This window comes from Ambystoma mexicanum, chromosome 1q (assembly GCF_040938575.1).
Source record: "Ambystoma mexicanum isolate Mex_15411 chromosome 1q, UKY_AmexF1_1, whole genome shotgun sequence".
NCBI classification, from domain to species: domain Eukaryota; kingdom Metazoa; phylum Chordata; class Amphibia; order Caudata; family Ambystomatidae; genus Ambystoma; species Ambystoma mexicanum.
Genome location: NC_090922.1, coordinates 389,176,394 through 389,200,797, shown reverse-complemented (window position 1 = coordinate 389,200,797; position 24,404 = coordinate 389,176,394). Strand labels below are relative to the sequence as shown.

Here is a 24,404-nt window from a genome sequence, read left to right as displayed (position 1 = left end):
CACCGGTGCCACTCCTCAATCCCCATTGACGCGTCAACAATATTACCATTGCCCAGTGACACCAGGGGGGAGGATAGTGGGACGGATGGAGGAAAGGGGACTATGGACTAGGAGTACGTTAGTCACTACGGTAAGTAACTTATAATTACTCATATGTCCCGTCCCCTTTCCTCCATACTGTAGGGCGATTACAACTGAATGAAGCCCCATGGTTGAGAGGTGACCCTCCTTAAGAAAACAAGTTCCTTAATACTGCCTGCCCGAATGCCGCGTCTGACCTGGAGCCGGCATCTAAACAGTAGTGCTTGCAGAAGGCCAATGGAGTGGCCCACGTGTCCGCCCTGCTGATGACCTGTCACGGAACGTGCCTCTGTTCACAAACAGTTGTGTGAAGTCTTCCGGAAAACCTTTTGTGCGCGTCACGTAGCACTTCAAGGCACTAGCAACATCTAGCCAGTGCAAGGCCCTTTCAGCCGGTGACAGAGGTTTTGGGAAAAAAAAACAGGTAACACCAAAGGATTGTTGAGGTGGAATTCCGACGGAAACTTCGGCATGAAAGAGGGGTGTGTCCGCAGCACGACCCTCGATTCGTTGAAAGTCAGGAATGGGTGCTTGGAGGATAGGGCCTGGATCCCACCCACCCTCCTGGCAAAGGTGATGGCCACAAGGAAAGCCACTTTACACAAGAGGAACTTGAGAGGGCCTGATGCATCGGTTCGAAGGGGGACCCCATGAGCCTCATCAGAACCACGTTGAGTTCCCGCGCCGGGGCAGAAGCCTTCAACGGTGGGAAAGATCAAAAAGTCCTTTGAGGAACTCCTTGACGAGTAGGTGAGACCACAGTGAAGAACTTCCCAGAGACTTGATGTAGCCAGATGCACCTTGATAGAAGTATGTGCCAGGCCTGCCTTGGCCAAGGAGAGCAAGTATGGAAGAATTTGCGGGGCTGTGACCCTCGGCAGGGTAATCTTCTGCGACCAGCACCACGTAGCAAAACGCTTCCACTTGTGACCGTAGCACTTCAAAGTCGACAACGCCCTGGCCTTGGCGAGGATCTCTCTGCAGTCTGCAGGAAACTCGTATCCACCAAACTCTAGGGCTGCAGGAGCCAAGCCCTCAGGTTGCATGAGCCAAGTTTTCAGGTTCAGCGACCCTGGGTCGTGATGCAGGATTGCGCCTCCTTCTCTGGTGAAAAGATCTGGAACTACCGGCAGCTTGACCGGGGGTGACACAGACAGACTGAGAAGGTCCGGATACCAAATTTGCCTCGGACACGCCAGAGCGCAGAGTATCATCCTGCATTGGCACCGTTTGAGTGATGGCTCATAGCTGGAGGCCACAGAGGAAACGTGTACAGCAACAGGCCTTCCCACGCGAAGGAGAACACGTCCCCCATGCTCCTTGGTTGGTGGAACCTGCTGGCAAACTTCTGGCATTTGGAGTTCGCTGCCGCCGTCCACTTGGTCCTGCCGAAGTTCCCACTCGTGGCAGGAGCGCAACTCCCTGCTGAGGGAGTCTGCGATGGTCTTCTTGACTCCCGCAAGATGAAGAGGAGCAAGGACATCTCTTGTCCAACGGCCCAGTGCCACAAGTCTTGCGCTTCGTTGGAGAGCGCTGGGGATCAAGTGCCCCCCCGTTTCCTGATGTAGAACACTGTGGTGGTGTTGACCGTGAAGACCCTCACCAATTTGCCCTTCAGAGATGGAAGGAACGACTTGAGGCCCCAGAACACTGCACGTAGCGCCAGGATGTTGATATGGAGATCCTTCTCCTCAGGCAGTCACAGGCCTCTGGCGTGCAGACATCCAGTGTGGGCTCCTCAGCCTTCCAAGGAAGCATCTGTGTTGACTGTCTCCTGGTATGTAGGCTAATTTCCCTTACCTATGGAGTCCCCCAGCAGCTTTGCTGGATTTGAAGGGTTTATTTATTTTCTCCTGCTAAGTGAAACTCTTTTTTCCCACTCTTACACATATTGCTGATGCGTGTTTTAGGCTATTTTGTGTGCTTATGGTCTATGGGGGTTTTCTCACCCTCATAGGTATCATCATTTTACATGTGTGGTACACAGCACCCTCAGTGCAGTAACACAGGGATGTCATATCGACCCCCAAACATAGACTCCATACCCTGGGACTGACTTTACTAGTCAATAGTTATGACAAAACCAGTACAAACCATTTTACCATGGAAGTACTGGAAAGGGTTAATAGTTTTTCCCCGGTGTTCACTTTCGATGGGGTACTGTCCAGTCCCTCTCTCCAAAGTTTCTGGCTGGTGGCAGTGGTTACTATCGTAAATATTCGACAATATTTCCCTATGGGATTTTCCCATTGTTCGAGGCTACCACTTTTACTGACAGCCTCTAACATACCGCCGGTTTAGTTTATTATTAACTGTACTCCGGTAGGTTTTTATTGCCAGATTTCTGATCATATTTCTTTCTCGTGTCTTTCTCTGAAATCCTAACCCGGGTCGGGGATCCTTTGTTCGTCCTTTTGGCAGGCTTCTGCACAGAAGCCCTCCTTTCGGCACCACTGAGTCTGGGTTAGACAGAATGTGTGGGAGGGGGAATAGGCACCCTGGACAGAGTTACCTAGGCAACCCAAGTCGCACTCTGCCCTGATAGGCTGGGGGGGTTATCCTGCCAGGATAGCCACCCCTCTGTGTGAGTGACAGCTAGGCTATATGAATGGGGGGTTTACTGCATAAAAGCAGGGATCTGAGGACTGGAGGACAAGACGTCGCCACTGGAACTAAGAAACCCGAAGAGGAGAGAAGCTGAAGAAATCTGCAACGATTGAACCACCGGTGAAGCCCTGCTGCAGATCCTCACCACTTTTCTCCAACGACTTGAGAAGATCTTCACCTTCAAGAGAGTCTTCTTCGCTTGAGCTGGTGGGGCCAACCATTTCGCCAATCACCTTCCAGGACCTGCCTTGTTCGAATCGCCAGTGCCCAGCACTAGGAGACCAGATAGCCAGGCACCCGTCCACCGCGACAGCGATTTAAAGGAGCGTACCTTTTATTTTGTCTTGGCATCACCGCGGCTGGTTTCATCCCTGGGCAGTGCAGTAACTCGAACCTTCCTCCATGACAAGAGTCTCTCTTCCTCTGCTCGATCTCCCGAACTACAGGAACTGCCACGAACTACTGCTACCACAGGAGCCTCTTCCACTTTCAAGGTACATTGTTCCGCCAGGCCTCCCCTTTCGTTGGGTACTGCTAAAGGTGTTTTAAATCCTTTACTTACCTTCTGGGTTGGCCGCCCCTTTCGTCTAACATTATCTTTTTACATCTGCAACCGCCTTTTCAACTCGTTTAACAAAGACTTGACTGCAGCTACTAAAACCGTTTGACCCTGGGCACTTGCCTTGTACCACTGACTCTGGCACAGGCCTCTTGACTATGGCTAAATCTGTTACAACTGCCGTCTCTAGATTGTTTTTCACTAAGAAATGTGTTGGTGCACCTAAACTCGTATAACCACCTTTCCTTCCCCTTTCTATATTGCTGAAGTGCCATTTTGCTCGGTTTTCACCAAAGTATTGCTTATACTCAAGTATTGCCTTGCCTAACTTGTTCACAATCTAACTGGGAATTGGTTTCTGGTGTTTTTAGGAGTCTAACCCTGTATGACTTGTCCTTTCCCTCCCTCTGGAGAAATTGTTAGAGTGCTATTTCTGCTTGGTTTAGACTTTGCGTTTTGCTCAGTTTTCACTGTTGCTCAAACTTGTCTACAATTTAAATAGGGAGTTGTGTATACTTTTACTGACCGTTTTAACTTGCTTTAAGGATAGTGATTTGTGTGTGAACTTAAGAGTGTGTAAAATAAATATATATTCTTTTTGATACAAATCTTTGGTCAGCGTTTCCTTGTTCCATAGTATTGTAGTCCTATTGTGTAAACCCTGAATACTGCTCCTCTTCCTCTTGAGACAAGTCTGACTGCTTAGCCACAGCTACCAACTAAATCTTTGTGGTACAGACTGATACCAAAGGGGATTTTTTGCATATGCCTGTAGTCTTAATCTTCTGTAGTGCTCCCTAAGGGAACTGCATAGGATTCTGCCTAACAAAACCCTGTGCACCGGGCGATGATGGAGCGGACCACCCCCTCCCCCCAACACCTTATCGCCCGACGGAACTCCTTGTCGAACAGGATCTTGTCCGCGAAGCTTCCGGACACCTGTATCCAGCGAGCGGCCAGGAACTCCTGAAGAGGTTGCATCTGTAACCTGCACAGCTGAATGAGGTAGATGCAGGACGACATCATGCTGAGCACCGACTTGATGGATCGCACAGCGGCGGTCTTAATCGACAACAGCCACTGCACCTTCCCTTGAATGGCCACTACCCTCTCCTCCGAAGGTGACACCAAGCAGGACACCGTATTGAGTCGGGCTCGTAGGAACAACGCGTTTTGCGATGGTGTCAAGCAGGACCTTGGATAGTTGATGGAGAATCCCAGAACCTTCAGCAGCTGGACAGCCTGCGTGTGTCGGACGGCCAACTCTCGCGAGCGGGCCCGGATGAGCCAGTCGTTGAGGTACAGGCATACGTGTATTCCCCGTAGACACAGATGGGCCGCCACCAGTGGCAGGTACTTCGTGAACACTTTGGGGGACGACTTCAAGCCGAAAGGTAGGGCCTGGAACTGGTTGTGCTGTCCATGCACTACGAAGCATAGAAACCTTCTGTGTTTTCTGTGAATGGTCCTCCTGGTTCAGCGACGTTCGGAAGTCTCATTTTTCCAGTTGGCCGAGCACGTGTTGCAACGTGCCCATCCTGAATTTTTGGGACTTGGGGCATTTGTTCAGACGTCATAAACTAGAATGGGCCTCCAGCCCCGGTCTTCTTTCTGACCAAAAAGTATCTGGAAAAGACTCCATAGCCCCGGAGTCGCTGGGGAACTAGCTCTATCGCCCCTTTTTCACTGCATGGCCCGTACCTCCCACAAGAGCTGAGGGATATGCTACTCCTGACGGGCCGCCGGAGGGTTCCACGGACACCTGCACTGAAACTCCAGGGTATGTCCTTCGGCGATCGTGTTCAGCACCCATCTGTCGGTGGTGATCTTTTTCCATTTGCTGACAAATCTCGTCAGCCGGCCTCCTACCGGGGTGTACGAATGGGGGCCAGATGTCCTGGTCAGTTCAGGCTTGCTTTGGTGCCGGCGTCCTGCCCTGTGGGCGACGGAGACGCTGTCCTCCACCACCGTAGGCCTGGGAACGGCATCTGTAGGCTTCCCGATTCGTGGATCTGGAAGGCTGACGGTATGAGGGGGAGAAAACTTTGAAAGACCTGCTCGACTTTCCTCTGGAGGAGCGAAAAGAAGAGCGGTGCTGCTGGAGGGTGCCCAGAGAACGGGCTGTCTCACATCCGTCCTGATGGCCTTCCCGAAAAGGTTATCTCCTTCGAAATACATGTCCAGTACCTCCGCTTGGACCTCCTGGCGGAAATTCTTGGCCTTCATCCAGACTTGGCGACAAAGGCAGTTACCGTTCCCCATCTGCCGGAACCCTGTGTCGGCAACGTCCAGCGCCACTGCGATGGCATGATCCGACGCTATCTCCCCTTCCTGGAAGAGAGCGAGTGCCTCCATCTTCTTATCGTCGGTTGGAACTCCAAAAATCGAACCCGGCTTGTACCACAGCTCCCTGTCGTACCCGGCTAGGATCGCCAGTACGTTGGCCGCCTTGATGATGGGTGCTGCGGTGTAAATCACCTTCCTTCCCATGGCGTCCATCTTATTCACTTCGCTGTCGGAGGGACTGAAGACGAGGACGGGTTAGCCAACCGTTTCCTCGCGGCCACCGAATCCGGCGATGGTTGCGACCTCAGGCACTTGGGTGCGGATTCGCACTCGGTACTTCTTCTCCAGCCTAACCCGTTTGGCCGGAGCTGTGCAAGGGTTCTTCAAGAGGGCCAGACCCTCCTCCCACATGTCGTCCAGAAGGGGCACAGCCATGATTGTCTTTCTCTTGGCCTTGCATCTCTGGTAAAAGAAATCTTCCATCCTGTTTCTTCAGGCACATGCTGGAATAGCTTGGAGGCTCTGGAGATCATGGAATGGAAAGACCCAACCTCAACAAGTGGGGATGCCCTAACCTGTGGAGACCCACGGCCTGTTGCAATGATATCAATGTTGTGGCTGTATCCGTCGCCGTGTCTGAGTTCGCTGGGGAAGAGGGAGCTCGATGCGTATGTGGAGGCTGAAATGGGGGAGTCGGATGACGCTTCCTCTTCTTCGCTGGCGGCTGATCTGGAGCCTGGTGGACCATTGGAACCGGGCCCTGTGGCATCCTCTTCTATATCTCTGACACCAAGGTGTGGAGGGTCGACAGGATGTCCAGAGACACATCCCTCGGCTGAGCTGGCGTGATCAGAAAACTAGCCCCTGTGCCGTCCTCCCCCCTCCCATGTCCTCGTGGACAGTGTGTTAGGACTCCAGGTTCTCGCCATCCATGAATGAAATGTCCATGGTTTGGCCACGGCCTGGGACTGATCCCGGGCCTCCTTGCCCTCCCCCCCCACCTTTTGTCACACTGAGGGCATGGAACTAGGTTCTGAGACAGTGTGCTATTTTCCAGCGTGCCAGCAGACTTTGCCAAAGCCACTGCTCGGTATCGTGGCTCAGGGGCAGGGATGCCTTTGGCGCTGTTGGGATACCTTCACAGGGTCAGCCCCCTTAATCACTGTGAGAGCAGCCACCACCAACTCAATTGCCGACAAAGTTTTATCCTGTGCCGATTGGGCCTTCTTGGGTAGTTCGGCCTTCTTCTCCTCCGCCTGCAGCTTATCTGGCTTCTCCCGCAGTTTAGCCGAGTTGAACTATTTCCTTTTCGAGGAGGAGCTTGATTGCCGACTGGCAATGGAGGCGGAGATTGATGTCGATCGCACACTGTCCACAGTGTGACCCATTTCCGCGGCAAACCCGGTGGACACAGACTTGCGGTTCTTGGCCTTATCTTGGGCCCCATCGGATGAGGCACGCTCAAAGGACTTTGGAGACTGCTCCTCGTACTGGCCGGTCCTGGGTGAGGCATGACCCTGCTCGGAGCATGGGGCAGAGGCCTTGGCGTTCAGCCAAGCCACCAGTCTACTGTGCCTATTCTTCGTCGTCTTCTTGGAGAAACCGAGGCATATCTCGCACTCTCCTTCCTTGTGGTCTGGATGTAGGCAGTTGTGAAAAATTTGAAGTTGTCTCCCTGTCTAGTCCCTGGGGTTCTGTCATCCAGGTGGCCAGGACACGGCCAGCGCTTTTGGATCCAGTTCCTGGGAGTGGAACAGCGCGAGAGGCTCACCTGGATGGGGTGTGGGGGGAGTGGGTCCTTGGGGAGTGGGACACTGATGGGTGAGACGCGGTATCCCCCTTCTTTGCACACCCTTTCTCTGCCCTCTTCGGTAGGACATTCAAAAACACTGCCGGCCCTCGCCCCCTTTTCTTACACAAACACTTTCTTACAACACAGAAGACAACAGACTAACACCATAGCAGTTTACCTGACGTGTCCCAATACCAGGGTCAGGCAAAAGCAGGCAATTGACCAAAATCACAAACACCCGACGGCCCTTTCCAATCCCCACAGGGATAAAAGGTGGAGCAAAATAGCACAGTACGAGCAACACAGACCGCACAACGAGACAGCTATCCAGGCCCGGCAGTTCAAGAGGAGGAGAAAGGCAGCAAATATCGAGAGACTAACAAGGAGACACACGACCTTGCCCTTTTTTCGATGCAGACCCGCGAAACCTCTGCAGAAGGAATTGTTAGACCGAGAACAATAGCCCAAGTGTGTTGCAATACATGCCGACGGTACACAGAGCGTGCCTACGCGGATAAGCAGGAGCGAGGGAAACTCCTGCTAACGTGGTAACGGCATTGACTCTAGTTACAATGAAAGCCAAGCGGTTCATCACAGCCGGTGAGTCTAAAGGAAAGGCGATAAGAACCAAACTGTGCTGAATGAAAGTCGCAAAGTGGACATTTGAAGAAAGTTCAAAGAACTGTCAATTGTAAAAGGGAAAATCAGCTGCAGGGGTAACCGGCACCACCTGGGTGCTAACTAGAGAGACTCTAGTCAATCCCCTATTGAGTAAAACTACAGATACCAGAAGGACGTAGGAGAGTCGCCAAGATAGGTCAAAGTGGTCATACAGGAGGTCAAGCAAAATCCCCATACAGTCAAAAGCTTTTGACCTAAGAACTGTAGCGAAAGCTAAGGGAAGTGAATTCTGCATGTTGAAAAATAGCACATGAACTGTGCTTCGTGGAGATTAGCAAGAGTGAACCCGGCCGAGGGATGCTAATGGAAAGGGGCAAAGTTTAAAAGGCCCATGAGGAATTGTTGGTGAGGATTTGTGCAAGTAAGTAGCATTGCATTTGAGGTCCGAGCCTGACCGAGGGAGATCAAGGGGTGGAAAGTCACCACCCAAAGCTTATTGAGAAAAGAACTGTTTTGGATAAAGTTGTTGAACTCGACTTGCGAGGGGGGTCTGAGCCCAGAAAAGGGGGCCCCATGGGTGAGCCATCACCCAACGTACATTTGGAACAAACTTTTATTTTGTTTTACTGAGACATCAGGCCCTCGAAGGCAAGAGACTTTTAAAATGCAAAGAGACTTGGCCCTTGAAAACCTGATAGCGAAACAGAACTGTCGACTTGTGCTGGAAAGGCTCGAGTGTGTGCTGTGCTCCAAAGTCCCACCTTGTCCCGTGATAAAAACACAGGTAAGCAGGGCCGTAGGAGACACATCAAAAGTGGGGGGCACAGGGGACATCTTGGAGACTTTGCTTCATTTATTTATTGTGTTTTAGTCAAAGAACTCGACTTTATACAAGATTAGAATTGAAATAGCAGTACGTATTAAATTACAAATATCACTATATAAAACAAGAGGAAAGAAGAAAAGAAAACAGAAGAAAATTAAAGGATGCAGCAGCAAAGAACATGTCTTTGTATGTTACATTTCTGGATTTTTCATCTGACTATGAGCTCATGGTAAGAGAGAGGAAATAACAATTACTTCTAGTCGGCCACATCTAGGACGCCAGCTCGTTAAGAGGCAGATCACCTTTAAGTGGACTCCTGCCAAATAAAGGAGTTGAAGCCTTTTCTACCAACTGCAAGTTGCAACTTTTTTGTGTGGGGCAAGGAGGCATGTGTGTCTCTTGGAATGGAAAGATGGGGGTTTCAAAGAAAGAGGAAATCTTGTTTGTACCTCTGAGTAAGCCCTGTTATGGGAGTAGAGGGACCAGGTGTGTGATGTTGCTGCTTTGACTGTCCTCCGGGGGTGTGGGGGGGTACAGCAAACAAAGAGGATGAGCGATTGCAAGCCCACCCCCTTATAAGCACTCCCCAGGTCCACGGCCGGATGTGTCGGACCCGGGGGATGCCTAGTAGGTGGGGTGTATGTGGACCCAGGGGGTGGCCAGAGGGGCAGCCCGCTATGTGGGCTGCCCCTCTAGCGCCCCTGCGAGGGCCGGGCCCGCCTCTCACGATGAGCCTGGTCCCTCTTATTCCATGTCATGCTGGCTTCAGAGCCTAGCCTTTCTTTGCCTTTGTTATTCTGAATGCAGAGCTGGACTCTGTTCCTTTCTCGTTTAACATTTGCTGCAAAGCCTGATCTATTTCATTATCTCATATGTTACTAGGATGGCAGAGCATGGGTCCTCTGCCCTGTTACATTATTCAAAGAGCCCCTCTGGTCTTTCTTTGCCTCTCCCTTGTCTCACTGCTTGCTTGCTTAATACATACCTCCTTGCTTGAACACTCAACATATTCTCCCTAACACAGCAATGGCAGCTGCAGTCTGTCTTATCTTCCATTTGTTCCGTGTCTTGAATTGGCCCCTTATTTCCGCTTTTTTGTCTGCAGAGGAAAGGCATTTGCCAGTCACTGCCATGATGGTTCTACCTGGCCATGAGAGGGCAACAGCTAGCCAATATTGGAAGGACACGGGCATATTATGCCAGAGGCTGGCAACTGCCTTCCTAATGCCTACACAAGAGACACAACTCTTGCCTTTGTTTCTAACAGTAATTCAGTGGATGAAGAAACGCAAGAACACACATACTGCTTATAAATTAAGGGGATGATGTCACACTTGGTTAAGACATTTTGATCACACCGGGAGCTAATTTCCAGCTGCAATTAAGCGATTACCTTTTAGACTTCTGCCTTTAAATAACATTAGTATCACCTGGAAAGCACAGAGGTTGCTCAACAGGGTTCTTGGAGCAGGAGGGGTACCCTACTCGTGGGCATGGATGATTGGAGGGCATTCCTGCCTTGGTTTGGAGCCTGGCCCCTACAGCCATGATGGGGGCAGGGGCCTATTACTTTTGGTTGTACGTACCCTTTGAGGGTGGGTAGGCATTGCCTCCTGCGTTAGCCCACTAACAGCTCTGCTTTGCAACTTTATCACACATACCTGTCAGGTGGCATGTAACTCAATGCTACTAATGTTATCAGCCTCAGAAGTCTGGAATCCTTTGCCACATCAACTAGGGTACAGGCTTGCCACCTGAGACTTACCCATGTCTGTGTCGGCATCTGTCGCCCTGTGGGGAAGAGAGACACAGAAAGAGCAGGGCACAGTGCCCTTGTGGGTTTTTCACACTTCTTCCTCGGGGTGGGCACAATTCACTCCGCAGAAAAAGTGGCACATGCTGGGCAACATTCTCCCACTTTGACAATGTCACCCAAAGAGCGAAATTGGCCATTTGAAATACCTCCGTCGACTTATTATTGCGCAATCCACATTGATGGGTTTAAGCACATGCTTAACGCGAGATGGCAATTAAGGGCATTAGCCAACGCACTCAAGAAGCACAGAACACCCTCTTACCAGCGAAATGCCATGCTCACTCATTCCGATCACGAATTGGCATTTATCAGGGGTCAATGTTAAATGTATTTATTTATTTATTACATGTAGCATTACGCAAAACCCCCAAGCATCAAGGCGCAATGTAAACTGCATGGAGTGGACCACTTCCATTGGCGCACGTTTTTAGTTTTTCGCCACAAAATGGAAGATTTTAGCTTAAAAGGCAGGTGAAATCACATTGCTTTTCCACTTTGGAAGAGTGTAAATACCTTGCGCAATTAGCGATTGCTGGCGGAATTGACAATAGCTTCCTCTGGACTCCGCCCGCTTTTACCAGGTTTCATTTCCAAGCAGATCCCAGAGGAATCCCTTTCCTTATTTCCAGCATGAGAATCTGTAAGGTCGCATTTGTCTGGTGGAGCGGGAAATACAGGGGGTCCTGGTGTGTCCACTTGGCTCCCGAACTCCACCCAGAAAATGCACGAAAATCTGGCCAATTAGAAAAAGTGACAGTAATAGTGTTTTCCACCACTTTTTCGGAACCAATTGACCTGGAAAATGCTGTGTTGAATCGGAAGCTGAATGCATTCTCTCTGCCTATTATCCCACCGGAAGATTAAGCCAGGTGCTGAAACACAGGTGTTACATATTCCTGTGCACAATCTGCATTTGGAGAATTAAAAGGGGCAGAAATCTGCCCCCAGGGAGGGCTACATAAGGTGACGCCCATCCACTTAGGGTGAGGGGGAGAGGGCCAACCCCCCCTGCAAAAATCCCTGTTGGCTAGTGGTCCCACCCACACCCACCCAACCCAAAACTACGTTTTTAAAGAAATATTCTTTTTTTTTGTTTGCGCGCTTCACTGGGGGCAGATGATCACCCATCTGCCCCAAGGGTATTGCCCCCGTGCTTTGGGGTCCAGGGGAGAGAGGGCAGCTTACATAGTAAGCAGCCTCTCCCCCCACTGCAAAAACAGATCCCTGCACGACACACCAAAGACATATTCTGGGGGGGATAAATGACATTACATCCCCCCCACTTAAAATTGTGGGGGGGGGATTTGTCCCCCCTGTCCCACCCATGTTTTACGCCCAGGCAGGTAAGACCTCGAGGCCATCACATCCTGACTTTGTGAATTTGTGAACACTTTTCTTCTTTATTTTGAATACCCTATCCCACACTCTTTTGTATTTAGCATAAGAAATTGGCAATAGTTTTTTTTTTTTTAGTATAGGCGCTTTTATTTTGACACTACGCCCTGGGACTGCCTTATTTATTTGATGGTTGACGCTTGCTCCCATCTTAGATTTAGGTTTAGTTTAGGCGTTTTTCCACCCTGCATTAACAGTTTAATAAACACCTGTGAACTGTGATCACTTGTGTCGTCTTTACTGTTGCCACCATGAGTTCCTCACACAGTAGCGGCATTGCAGGTGCTTGTCTTCAACAAAACACATTCCAAAGCCCACACTTGGTGCAGGACCTGAAGAGGGACCTTCCTTCCTTCTCCTCCTCCGTCACGGTCGGAGGGCGCCAAGTAGGCCCGATGGCCTTCTCGAACCTTGGACGATCTTAGCCCTTGAGTGGCGCTGAAATTCACAGACAACGGATCCCTGCTATCAGCAGATGGAGAAGTGATCATACAGGCTCTTTCAGAACAAAAATAGAAACTATTTCAGTCGAAAAGACAAAAAAACATAGAAGTAGCTTGCAGAGAAAACTCGAGGACTCCCAAGCGTGCAGTAAAAATCTCAAGATGGCTGCCAGAGGAAGGGCTTAGGGAGAGGGCTGTCATTGAATGGAGACAGTATGGCCCAGAGGACAGTGATTGGTTTAAAGGAGAAATACAGTTTGTTATTGAAAGTGAAACTGTTTTTTCGTTTACTGAGGATTCTCAGCCTGACGGGGAATATTCATGAGCATGTGAATCCATGCCAGACCCCATGCTGGAGAATTAGATAAAAAAGGTGTGGTGAACTTAACTTCTTTGAACAAAACACAATTTTCAAGCTTCCTGAAGAAGGCCTTCATAAATGATCCTTCAAATGATGGAGACATTCAACCAACAACCTTAAACTATGTGTGTCAGAGGCCACACACAATTTGCAACAGCAACCCAAGCCTAAATAGTCTAAGCAGGGTGAATGGGAATCAGGCATCTACAATCAATACATGCATGATATGCATGCGGAAAAGCCTTGAGCAAGAGTCACAGGATAAATAAATAAATAAAGGCCAAGAGATGATAAGGTAACCAACAAGCTCTAGCTAACTACAAAAGCTACACCCAATTCCTCTGTAAGATAAAAGAAGCAGCGCCAGTAGGTGGAGTAGGGTGTCCAGGGTCTCTACATATGTCCTTTGGCTATGCTTTTAATTTTAAGAGGTTTTTCTATGCAAATATTGTTCTGGTAGTTTCTATGTTGGTGTTAGGGAGAATTCTCATAAATGGCTAATTTCCCTCACCTACTGAGTCCCTCGGCAGCTTTGCTGGATTTCTAGGGTTTATTTTTTTCACCTGGAAAGAGTGTGAACCTTTTCTCCCACTCTTACATGTGTTCTTCTGTGTGTGTTTCTACTTTTTGTGCGATCTTGGGCACTGGAGCCTCACCTACTCCATGGCACCATATTTTTCATGTGTCTTACACAGCACCTTCAGTGCAGTGACACAGGGTTGTCCTTTAGACTTTCCCCTGACTCCATTTTTCTGGGGCTGAATACTGTCCCCCAGAAAAGATAAAGTTGCCATTAACTTTATTTAGTCACTTTAACCACAGACCCAGTACACCCCATCTTAACATGGAGTATTGGAAAGGGTTAATTCTTATCTCTTTTGCCCGTGTTTCTTGGAGCACTGTATCGCTCCTTTTACACAAAGACTTGGCTGGTGGCAGTGGTATCTACCCTATCTTTTATACAGCCGTTATCTTAAATAGCCATGGTATTGTTTTAGGCTATTATATTACCCTCAAACATAAACCTGCTTGACCATATATATTTTATTACGGTTCTGGCTGGGTTTATTCGCCATTTCTTTTTTAAATGTCTTTCTCGTGGTTTACTCTGCGCGCCAAACCAGGTGTGGTCCCTTTGTTCGCCGTCTTTTCGCAGGCTTCTGCATAGAAGCCCTCCTTAAGGCGCCTGAAAGTCTGGGTAGGCAGGATGTGAGGGAGGGGTTTTAGGACCCCTGCCATGGGTTCGCTTGGTAACCCAAGTCGCACTCCTGTTTGATTGGATGGGTGACTGTCCTTGCCAGGACAGCCACCCTGCTGTGTGATTGACAGGCAGGCTGTATGAATGGGGGAAAACTGCCTAAAAAGCAGGTCTCTGGGACTGGAAGAGCAGAGTCGCCACTGGAACGAAAGAACCAACGAGGAGCTGATGGAAGAGGACCCCTACAACGACTGAACCGCCCGGTGAAGCCCTGCTGCAGGTCCGAATCTTCAGAATCCGACGACAGAGAAGATCCCCCAGGAAACTTCTTCCCTTGAGCTGGTGGGACCAACCAGTTCACCCAAACTGCAAGCCACGGCACCTCCTCTGGTCGAATCCGCTGTACAGAGCTACAGTGGGCCGGAAGCCAGGAAGGTCGGAACCTGCTTCGGTTTTAAGGAGCGCACCTTTTATTTGTTGCTTTGCTCGGCTGCTGATCTCTTCCCTGGGTAGTGCAGGACCCTGCAGTCTTCCTACTTCTGATCAGTCCGACAGTCGCTTCAGGAACTGTGAGTCTGCAGGAACTACCAGGAACGTCTGCCTCAGCTCCCTCTCCGTTTTAAGGTACTGTGCAAATCCAGTTGTTCGTTTCGTTCAGCCTCAGTGAAAGTGTTTGAAATCTTTCTCCAAACCGAGGGCTTGTCCTTCTCTCCTCTTTGAACTAACTTTTCTACCAACCAACGTCGTCCGGAATCCTTGGCACGAACTTTACTGCGAACTACCCTGAACTCTGTGATCTTGAGCAAAAGACTATTGTCCTATTGACTTTGGCCCTAAGCCTTTTCTACCTGATTCTATCACTGTAGTTCTTCTTGTCCAATTGCCCTGAATACATACCTGTTGGTGTGGTTCAATTTCTGTTAACCTTGTCTTTCCCTCCCTTTTAAATTGCTGGAGTACCATTTTGCTCCCACTTCATTTTGTGAGCTTAACTTGTCTGGAACTTATTGGGAGTTGTGTGGTGTATTAAGAGTGAGGATTTTAAGACAGCTCATAATAGTGAAATGTTATACAACTGAAGAGTAAAATAAATGTATATTCTTTTACTTGAAAACCTTGAGTCAGTGTTTGCCTGAATCATAGTAATTGCTGTCCTTTGTGTAACTATTTGATACTGCTCACTTACCCTTGAGATAAGTCTGGCTGCTCAGCCACTGCTACCACATTAACTGTTTAGTACAGGCTTGTACCAAAGGTGAAATTGTACTGTCACTTGTAGTCTTAATTGTGTGTGGTGTTCCCAAAGGGTACTGCATATAATTTTGCCTACCAGTTGGGATGACATTCCATATGCATGGAGTAAAAAGATTAAGTAATATGGAAAGTTACACATAGCATCAACATATTATTCTGTTTCACAAAATGTAATTTGAAAGAAAATAGTCACTTACCTTAAATCTACTCCATCAAATACTTTTTGGTAATGATTGCCAATGACTTCCTGCTTTAAATAATAGAGCATTCGCACTCTCAGCAGCACCCTAAAACAGGCAAAAACACAATTATTCACCATCTGTTCAATAATACAGAGCAGTGAATTACTTACCTTCATTAATGCATTTTCTGATGGATGCAATCTTCCTTTCACATATTCGCCATCTGATGAAAAACCCCAGAGGAACAAGACTGATTTGGAAACATTTTAACGACACTACTGGGCACCATCTCCAAAACACTATCATTGGTGCCAATGATGTCTGGCATGACATCAGCGGTATATAAAAAGAGACACAAGTTCAATGACCTCAAATCCATCGATCTTCCCCACTCTCAGTAGCAAAGGGTAGGCAGGACTGCCACCGGGTATGCTAGGATAAGAGGGTTGCCTATTCATCTGTGGTGTGAAAATCTAATGGAAAGAATATCACACAAGGTAAGTAACTTGTTCTTATAAAGGATACCTTTCCCACACATCTCATCTAATGAGACTCCCAAAACATTTCACACACGAAAAGCCAGAGGAAAGCGATTAACCAGAACATGCAGGATAGAACCATGCATGGGAGCACATAGTAAACAAAATGGGCATCACTCCCTGCCATGGAATCAATGGAAAAAATGCTTAAATTCACAAAGCCACCTGACCAATGTACAGAACGGGACACTGCGCTGAAAATCTGAGTTAGCTGCTTGTTCCTTTTATGATGTGCATGAAGACCAATTGGCACTTGCTGCCCACTAGACCACAGCACCTACTAATAAGAAAGGGCAATTGAATGCGCTTGTTAACAGTTCTGCCCTTACCACACCAGGCAAAACCCATGAATAGTTAGACTGCTACAGGGAAATCCTTAGCCCGGAAGAGAAAGCAGTTGAGATCCAGATGGTTAAAAAGTTCCTCCAACATGGAAAGATGAGGTGGCCAAAAGAACACTGAAAGAGGAATCTTCCGTAGTAGTCACAAATTCAGGCAAGAATGAGGCCTGAACCTTCGGTATAGCCTTTTCCTTTGAAAAACAAAATAGAAAGGCACACACCACAACCAGAAGCTCACTCAAGCACCTGGCCAATGTAATGGCTGCAAAAAGATCATCTTCAGCAGGAGCAAAAGCAATGAAACAGAGTAGCTTAAACAGAACCAGTACTAGGAAAGTCAACTCTAAACTTAAATCCCAAGATGGGACAACATAGGCATTAGGTGGAAAAACATTCATCAAACTCGTCAAAACATGCATAAAAACAGGAATGGTACAATAGAAGCCTTGTTTGGACACCCTTTTGTACAAAAAAACACAGTGGTGTAACCTTCCAATTGGCCTACATTGAGGCCACATTTAGCCAGAGAAAAAATATAAAAAAGGAACCTTGGGGAAACCCAACAAGTCAATACCCTTTTCATGGCAGGTAAAAGAAAACATTTCCTCCTCCATGAGGGATTTTATAGCATGCTTTCAAGCAGACATCATAACTTAGATAAACTCCTCTGGGAGTTCTCAGTGCTGGTATCACAACTATCAAAAACAATGCACAAAGGCTCTGGCACTGAACTTTCCAACTAAGCACCCAGCCAAACGTCCTACCAAGTAGACCTTCCCTCAAAGCCTACTTTTTGGGAAGACCAAAAGAGTTGCAATTGCTTTTCAGAATGGCAGTAAAAGGTTCAACTGTGGAAATTTCCACCCCGATAAAATCTACTCCAGCATCTGACAGTTGTGTGGTAAAGTCACATTTAATAGCCCACTTTTCTCCCAGAGCCCATACACCTGAACACAGTGAGCTTTCCCAAATTGGGATTAGGGATAGCTACTAAGCAACCGCATTTGGTAACCCTTAAAAGGAAAGGGAACACATCTATGAAAGAGCAAAGACAAGAGTCATAACTCATCCAGACCCGGGAGAAGGAAAACATAGTGAAATAATGAACTCAACACTTCACTGAATAACCAGACTAATAAAGACCACTATAATAAAAAAAGCTCAGTGGTCGGCAGTTAGTGTCATGGATCAAGCAACAGGCTTAAGGGCAGAAGGAAAAGAGAAGAAGCCACAGGAAGTTCTAGGAGCCTTCAGAGGACTATTTCACAGATACTGGGTAAGACCAGATTTGGAAGAGAGAGAGAGTAAATGAGCAGAAGAAAGAGAGGAGGAGAGGGCATAGAGAGAGACTACAGAGGACAATCTCTCAGACTCTGGGTAAGACCTGATTAGGAGGGAGAGAGAAACCAAAGAGCCAGCTGAGGGCTATATCTCACATGGTGGCTCAGAACAGACTAGCATGCTGGCCCTGAGCATAACCTTTGGAATATCAGTCTGGCAAAAACCCAAAACAAAAGGGAAGAAAAACGTTTTGGTAGGATTGTGTTCTAAGATATTGCTACTGACCGCAGATCTGGAGGGTGAATATATCTATGCCTGACGTGCACTGTAAGGAAGGTGCAAGAACTAGTTGCTGGTAGGAGTCAAGACAAGAAGCGCACTGGGAGTTATATCCTTGAGACTGAATGATTACCAAGAAACAACCTGGGTGCCCACACCATAGACTAAGTTCCAGTCATGAACCAGGCGCTGTATCATAGGGAGAGGATTGTTGAGACCTTTAGATAGGGAATCCTGGGGGAATACAAGTACTCCCACAGCTAGGACCCCTAGAAACCTTGAGTTAAACCTTCCTGACACTTGTATGAAGGTGATCTTTATTATTTGCAATTTGTTGTCCCTAGAAACCGTAGGCCTAACCACACGCATTCTGACACATTTGATAAACAAGCTGACCTTAACAACTGTCTTTTGTGTGTTTGCTTGATCCTTTCATAGTAGTTCCCACCCAAGGTACACTGCCACCTGATAGCTGAGCCGATCCGTTCTCAAATTCTCCTTACCAGCCAGATGAGAGAAAGACACATTTCTCTCCAGAGCAGAGAGCCACACCAGCATTGCTACCCTGTAAAGCTTAGTGAGCCCATATTGCCCCTCTTGAGATGCGTAGGAACTTAATTATCATTAACATATGGATGAATATTTCCCAAATGGGCCGGTGAAAGACTATGGCTTGCAACTCCAAGAGGTTGATTTAAGCTGCCCAGTCCTTGTGTCATCAGAGAACACTCACCAAAATATCCTGCTGGTGAGTGGACCCATCAACACATTTTCTTTGGGCTGTGGTTGCCGTACAGACAGACTTCCGAAGTAGAAGGTGGGGCAATGGCCACTCTGGCAAAAACCCTAAGTTGCTCATTCCAACTACCCCAAAATGGGGACCAATGAAGCAGTCCTTGAGGTCTCATTCGGAGGCATGCTTCTGATACCAAGAAGATGGAAAAGGCCATCAACCCCACCAGCTGGACAAACAAATCTGCTGGGACAAGGCCTGACCCATGAAAGGAAAAAAATCACCTGGCAAATGTTCAAAACTCTTTCTAAAGGAGCAAAGGTCAAGCACACACATGTGCAGGGATGCACAAATAAACTAGAGCAGCTGTGAAGGCACCATGAAAGCCTTCCTAAGATTCAGAGACAGCCAAAGACCGTGGAAGAGTTGGCATGTCCAGTTAAATATGATCCAATACCAGGCCCGACGGCTAAGTCTTTTGGAGCCAATAATCCAAATACAGAAGGACGTAAACAGGTTTCCTATGCAGACAGGCTGTCAATCAACTTCGGGAAAATCCCCCTGCACAGATGTGCGCCCTTGTCACAACAAGAAACCTACAGAGATGGACCTTGAACTGCAAATCAGGAGTAAATCAAACAGGTAGATAGGGACATGAAATTATACATCAAGCAGATACAGGGAAAATGTTTCAAATGCCTATATAATCTATGCCAAGGTTACCATCTTTAAATAGTCTTTGGGCAAAAATAAACTGAGCAGTCAGGAATTAACTTTTTCCTGTCCCCATTTCTGGGGCTAGGGGTTAGGGAGCTGTGGCGGGCCAGAAGATGGATGTGGACACTCTAAGGACATTTTACCATGTGTTTTATTAAAGAATAGAGTAAGGCCTATCTTTCCCTATCATTATGAGGTGTTTCCTGCCTACTTTACTAAGGTGCTCATCGGCCGTGAGTAATAGTGCAAATAAATCAGTCCACTGTCCAAATCTAACCTTGCTGACCCTACCACTATAATAATCAACTAAGGCCAGGAGAATGACTCCCTTCTCCTGAATGCTGTGTCTTGGCCCAGATGCATTCTTGATGTTAATGTTCTAATTAGTAGAGCATACGTAAATAAATTCTTGTAACTTGTTGAATTAATTTCTGCAACTCCCCCAGGGTGTTGCCTGTTTCTCTGTCCCCTTTCTTAGGTGGTCTATTGGTGCTCGTGAGATTACATCCCTAGGTTTTTGGGTATAGCATCTTTTTCTCTTGATTGGTGATTGATTCTCAAATACTCATCATTCACCTATTCCCAAAGTGTTCTTCTATATGTATGATTTATCCATGTGACCCCCACTGGGTCTTAGTTTCCAAATGTCTCTCTCTGGTATATCCTTCTGCTTATTTATTGGGTATTGGGTAATCTTTCCCTTTTCCCACTGTAATAGAGTTCCAGTTTCTCTCCCTTTCTGTGCTTTTTATATTTCTCTGTATCTTGCGGACACGGTTTTGACTTATCAACTTTTTGCCCACCCTTCTCTCATGGGTACAAGAACGAGTTTCTCTCCATTTATAATAACTCCTTCTAGATGTTCTGGTAGGCCCGTTCCCCTTATTAGCATCTGCACTGCAGGTAACTTCTCTGGTATCATGTACCAAAGGCATTTTCTTTCTTCCTCTGCTTCTTGGCTGCTGCACGGTTCACTCTACATCATCAGCTTCATATGCGGTCAGCTCCACATCAGATCTGTTCGGGAGTTGCTTTCTCCCAATGGTGGTGTCAGCGTTGTTGCACAGGCCGGCTTCCCACCACGGTTCTCACATAGTGACACCACCCCCCGAGCTCCCTACTCCAGGGCCCTTCGACCTCTCGTCTCACATGCCGGCCTCTCAGCGTCTCTCGTCCGTTGTCTCAGAGCCATTTCGAATTACGCAGGCCCTCCTCCCGGTTCTCTGGATGCACCAAGTACCTTGTTCACTGTGGTGACATTCCTGGGGGCATGAGGTCTTCTTGGCCAGTGCACAACAGTGACTCCAGTTTCCCTCTGGTCTTTATTGTTCATTTGATTGCGTTGTTTCTTCCCATCGAGGCTCAACAGGACTTCAGCTCCAGTTACAGCGGGTGCCGGTCGACCACTTTACATGAGGTTGTGTCTTTCATTTGACAGGCCTGAGCTTATCTGGCGCTCAGCCTCGTAGAAGGCAGCAGCCCTCCGCAGGCTTTTCTGCTCCTCCACTCTGTGTGCATGGCACGGTTTCCTGGCTTTCACTAAAAGGGGGATATTCTCTCCTCTTGTGTTACTCCACAGGCTTGCCCGTCTCTCCTCGGTCAACACTGCTCTCTATTGTGTTGGTCTCATGAGGCCTTTATGTTCCTCCCTGCAACGAGATGGGATAATACATTGGTCCTGCGCTTCAAGCAAAGAATGCAAATAGTAAAGGGTCAGAAAGCACAGCTACCACTAATTTAGGTAATTACTTACACGGATGTCTCTTGCAATCCCATATAGCCAACTAAGATATTAGCTTCCTGAGACAAGGGAGGGAAACACACGTCCTTCTTCAGAGACTGCCTATCCTTTAAGGGGGTGGGCGTCACCCCAAGTGAGATCCCACTTTCCCTGTCCACTAGGGGTGTTAAGCTTAGCAGGCTCACCTCCCTAGTCCTAAAGTGGCTCCCCCTTGGGAAGAGGGACACATTCCCTGGATTCAGCATACAAACCAGATCAAATTTGGCATTGATTGTCCTTAGCAGCAAGTTGTCTGAGGGAAGCACATTTGATGGATAAAACATGTAATTTTACTGAATATCTAGCTGGAGGACAGCTTGCAGAGGCAGCAGGAAGAAAGCCAGCACTGAAGACCAGTACACCAAATAATCCCGGGATCAGGTGTATGGACAGAAAACTAATCACAGGGAGCTGTAATGTGCTTACTTACCAACTTCTTGTATACTGCCAGGATAGAGGAAAGCTTATCCCAAAGAGGCAAGAATGATTCAAAAAGTTCAAATAAAAGAGTACGTGCTCCAGAATGTTAGTCAAAGTATGAACACAACACTCTGCCATAGAGGCAAAGAACCCCTGCAGCCATAGCCAACGTCCAGTAGAATCGAGTATAATCATTCACAGAAGGGGCTCACCTCACTACAAACTCAATTTCACAGAAAGTATCAAGCCCACTGGCACCACCAAAATGTACTGCTAGGTCTTTCATACCAGGTTACTGATTAGGGTAAAGGTCCCCGGACCCAAGCCATCGAAGGCAAAGGGGATGGAGAGTTTCCCGATCGCAAAATTAGATTTTCTTAAGGGCCTCTTCCTCAAAGGCAGGTCAAGAAACCCTAGAGGTTAGTGTGGTCTGTAAAGGGATGTGGGACCCACCTGGGATTAAGCACAAAGGCATTCAGTTGGGGGGGAGGGGGTAGGGAGGGCACCGCAGTTCATCGAAGGAACTGGGGCCAAGGGTACTAGAGGCACGGGTAGAATCGCAGACCCGTAGGCAGAGCTCCAACAATGTTCCAATTTATCAGACAGGGGACCGAAGAAAACGGTATTTCTCTAGCTGGTACCAAAGTAGGCATAGATTCCTCTGAACACCAAGGCAACTCTGGGGATGGAGATCGCTCTTGCAGGAATAGAAGGAGAAATTGAGTTTCAATGAGGAAGACTTCCTATGGGAGTAGGAACTTTCCCTCCTCTTCTTGTCCTTTGCCTTCACTGCAGAGCATGGAGCCATATCCAAAGACACTTCACAAAGCACACCAGGAGATGGAGATGCAGTGGGGGGGAAAAAGCACTGTTGTGCCTTTCCCCCCGTTGTTTGTATGGCGATAAGAAACTTGGTCATAGGGTGGCCTTGGGGTGCATGTGCTGACTTGAACTGCAAGCTTCCTTCTTGTCAGGTAGACCCAGGAACAGCAACTGTGTGGATCAGATCCATTTATGTCATTTATACTCCCATGATGTTGCAGTATAATATAACAAGTGGCTATTCTGAAACCTAATCTCTGAGTATGCAGAAAAACAGAACGAAGGACCAGGGGCTCAATCAGCTCCCTTTATGCACCTCAATTCTCCTGTCCATTGGCAGTCACGCTGTATTAGATTTGGTACAGAGCAGGGGTGCACCCCCTGGTGGCTTCTGAAAACGTTTCTAAGTCAATATTCTGCATGGGTGGTATTTCATCAAATGTTAAATCTGTGGTAGGAAGGTATCCATTAGAAGGTGTAGTTATTCACTTTTCAAAATCGAGAATGTATCCTCCAGTGCAACGTGCCTGTAATCGTGCAATGTTACTGCTAATGGGGGAAATACAGATTGAAAGACATTTTCTTTGTAACATGAAAAACTAAATTGTAATACTAAAAACGCCGACTCTCATGTTTAAAAAAGCATTGGCAATAGGATGTGGCCTTTGCATGTGCTTGAATTTGCATTCGCCCCATAAAGAATTGGGCCCAACTCAAAGAACAGGCAAGATGAAGTGCGTGTCAATACCTCACTTTCATTAGATGACCGTTAAGCCTCTCCTAGCTCATGAAACACTTAGAACATTTTAAATCAGCAGCAGAGGCAAAAAGCATGCAACTGACACAGCGTGCTACCAAAAGTCCTAAAAAATTATTTTGATCTCCATGCCATAAAGCATTGCATTATCTGTTACAACAAAACTTGGAGTCCGAATTACATGTGCTGTAAGTGATGTACTACAGACTGGTGTAACCTCTAACAATCAAAAGAACAAGTTACTCTCTTACCTGGTAACGTTCTTTCGATGGGATGGTCGTCCAACGACGTATTCCATATCTATGACAGTAATCACCACAGCTGTGCTGCTTCGGAAAATCTTCGGCGTCTGTGTCCTGCGTCGATGACGTTGATACGCCGCCCTCGAGGACCTCCTCCGACAGCCGACGTCACTGGATGTTATAAGTAGGACGCACGACGCCCATAGCCTCAGTTGTAGTTTTTCCCCAGAACGTGTTGCACCAGTCTTCTGCCAGTCTGACACACAAAGCCTTGCGGAAACGTAAGCTGCAATCGCATAAGAAATTCTGTAGCGGGGAAGGCAGGGAGGGAGCGATATGGAATATGTCGTCGGACCATCCCATCGAAAGAACGTTACCAGGTAAGAGAGTAACTTGTTCTTCGAGGGGATTGGGTCCTCCGACATATTCCATATCTATGACAGACTCCCAAAGCAGTACCAATGCAAGGAGGCGGGAAAAGAATTTAGAAAAAAGAAATTTAGAATGCCCAATCAAATTGCGGAGTAAAGGACCGCCTTGCCAAAGGCCAGATCCTGCCCACGGATGGAATCGAGGGCGTAGTGACGTACAAAAGTATGTACCGAAGCCCAGGTGGCTGCATCACAGATGTTACGAATAGGAACACCCCTCTGTAGGGCAGTAGAGGCAGCCATACCCCTGGTAGAATGGGCCCGCAAGCCGACCGGTGGGTCCTTATCCGCCAAGCGGTAACATTCAGAGATAGCCAGAATAATCAAGTCTGCTTCCTCACCGCTTGGCCCAAACGCTTTCCAGCGTAACCAATGAAGAGTTGATCGTCCACTCTGACCCGGGACATGCGTGAAATATAAAAGCTTAACGCTCTCCTAGGATCAAGCCTATGGAGCCTCTTCTCTTCCTTACCAGGATGTGGAGGAGGATAAAACGCCGGAAGAACAACCTTCTGGCCTAAATGAAATTCAACACCACCTTCGGAAGAAAGGAAGGACGAACTCTAAGGACAACCCTGTCCTTATGAAACACAGTGAAGGGTGGCTTAACTGAAAGTGCCTGTAACTCACTCACTCTGCGA

The 24,404-nt window shown here is 47.8% G+C and overlaps 1 protein-coding gene across 8 annotated transcripts in view; it reads right to left on the bottom strand.

The window, feature by feature from the left end:
• Positions 1-24,404, bottom strand: part of CHD9 (chromodomain helicase DNA binding protein 9) — a 3,201,601-nt gene that overhangs the window by 785,782 nt on the left and 2,391,415 nt on the right. For all 8 annotated transcript variants that reach the window (XM_069639531.1, XM_069639523.1, XM_069639522.1 and 5 more), the window contains one exon: positions 15,437-15,526. In XM_069639531.1, coding sequence (XP_069495632.1) covers positions 15,437-15,526 — 90 coding nt within the window. The remainder of the gene's footprint in view (positions 1-15,436; positions 15,527-24,404) is intronic.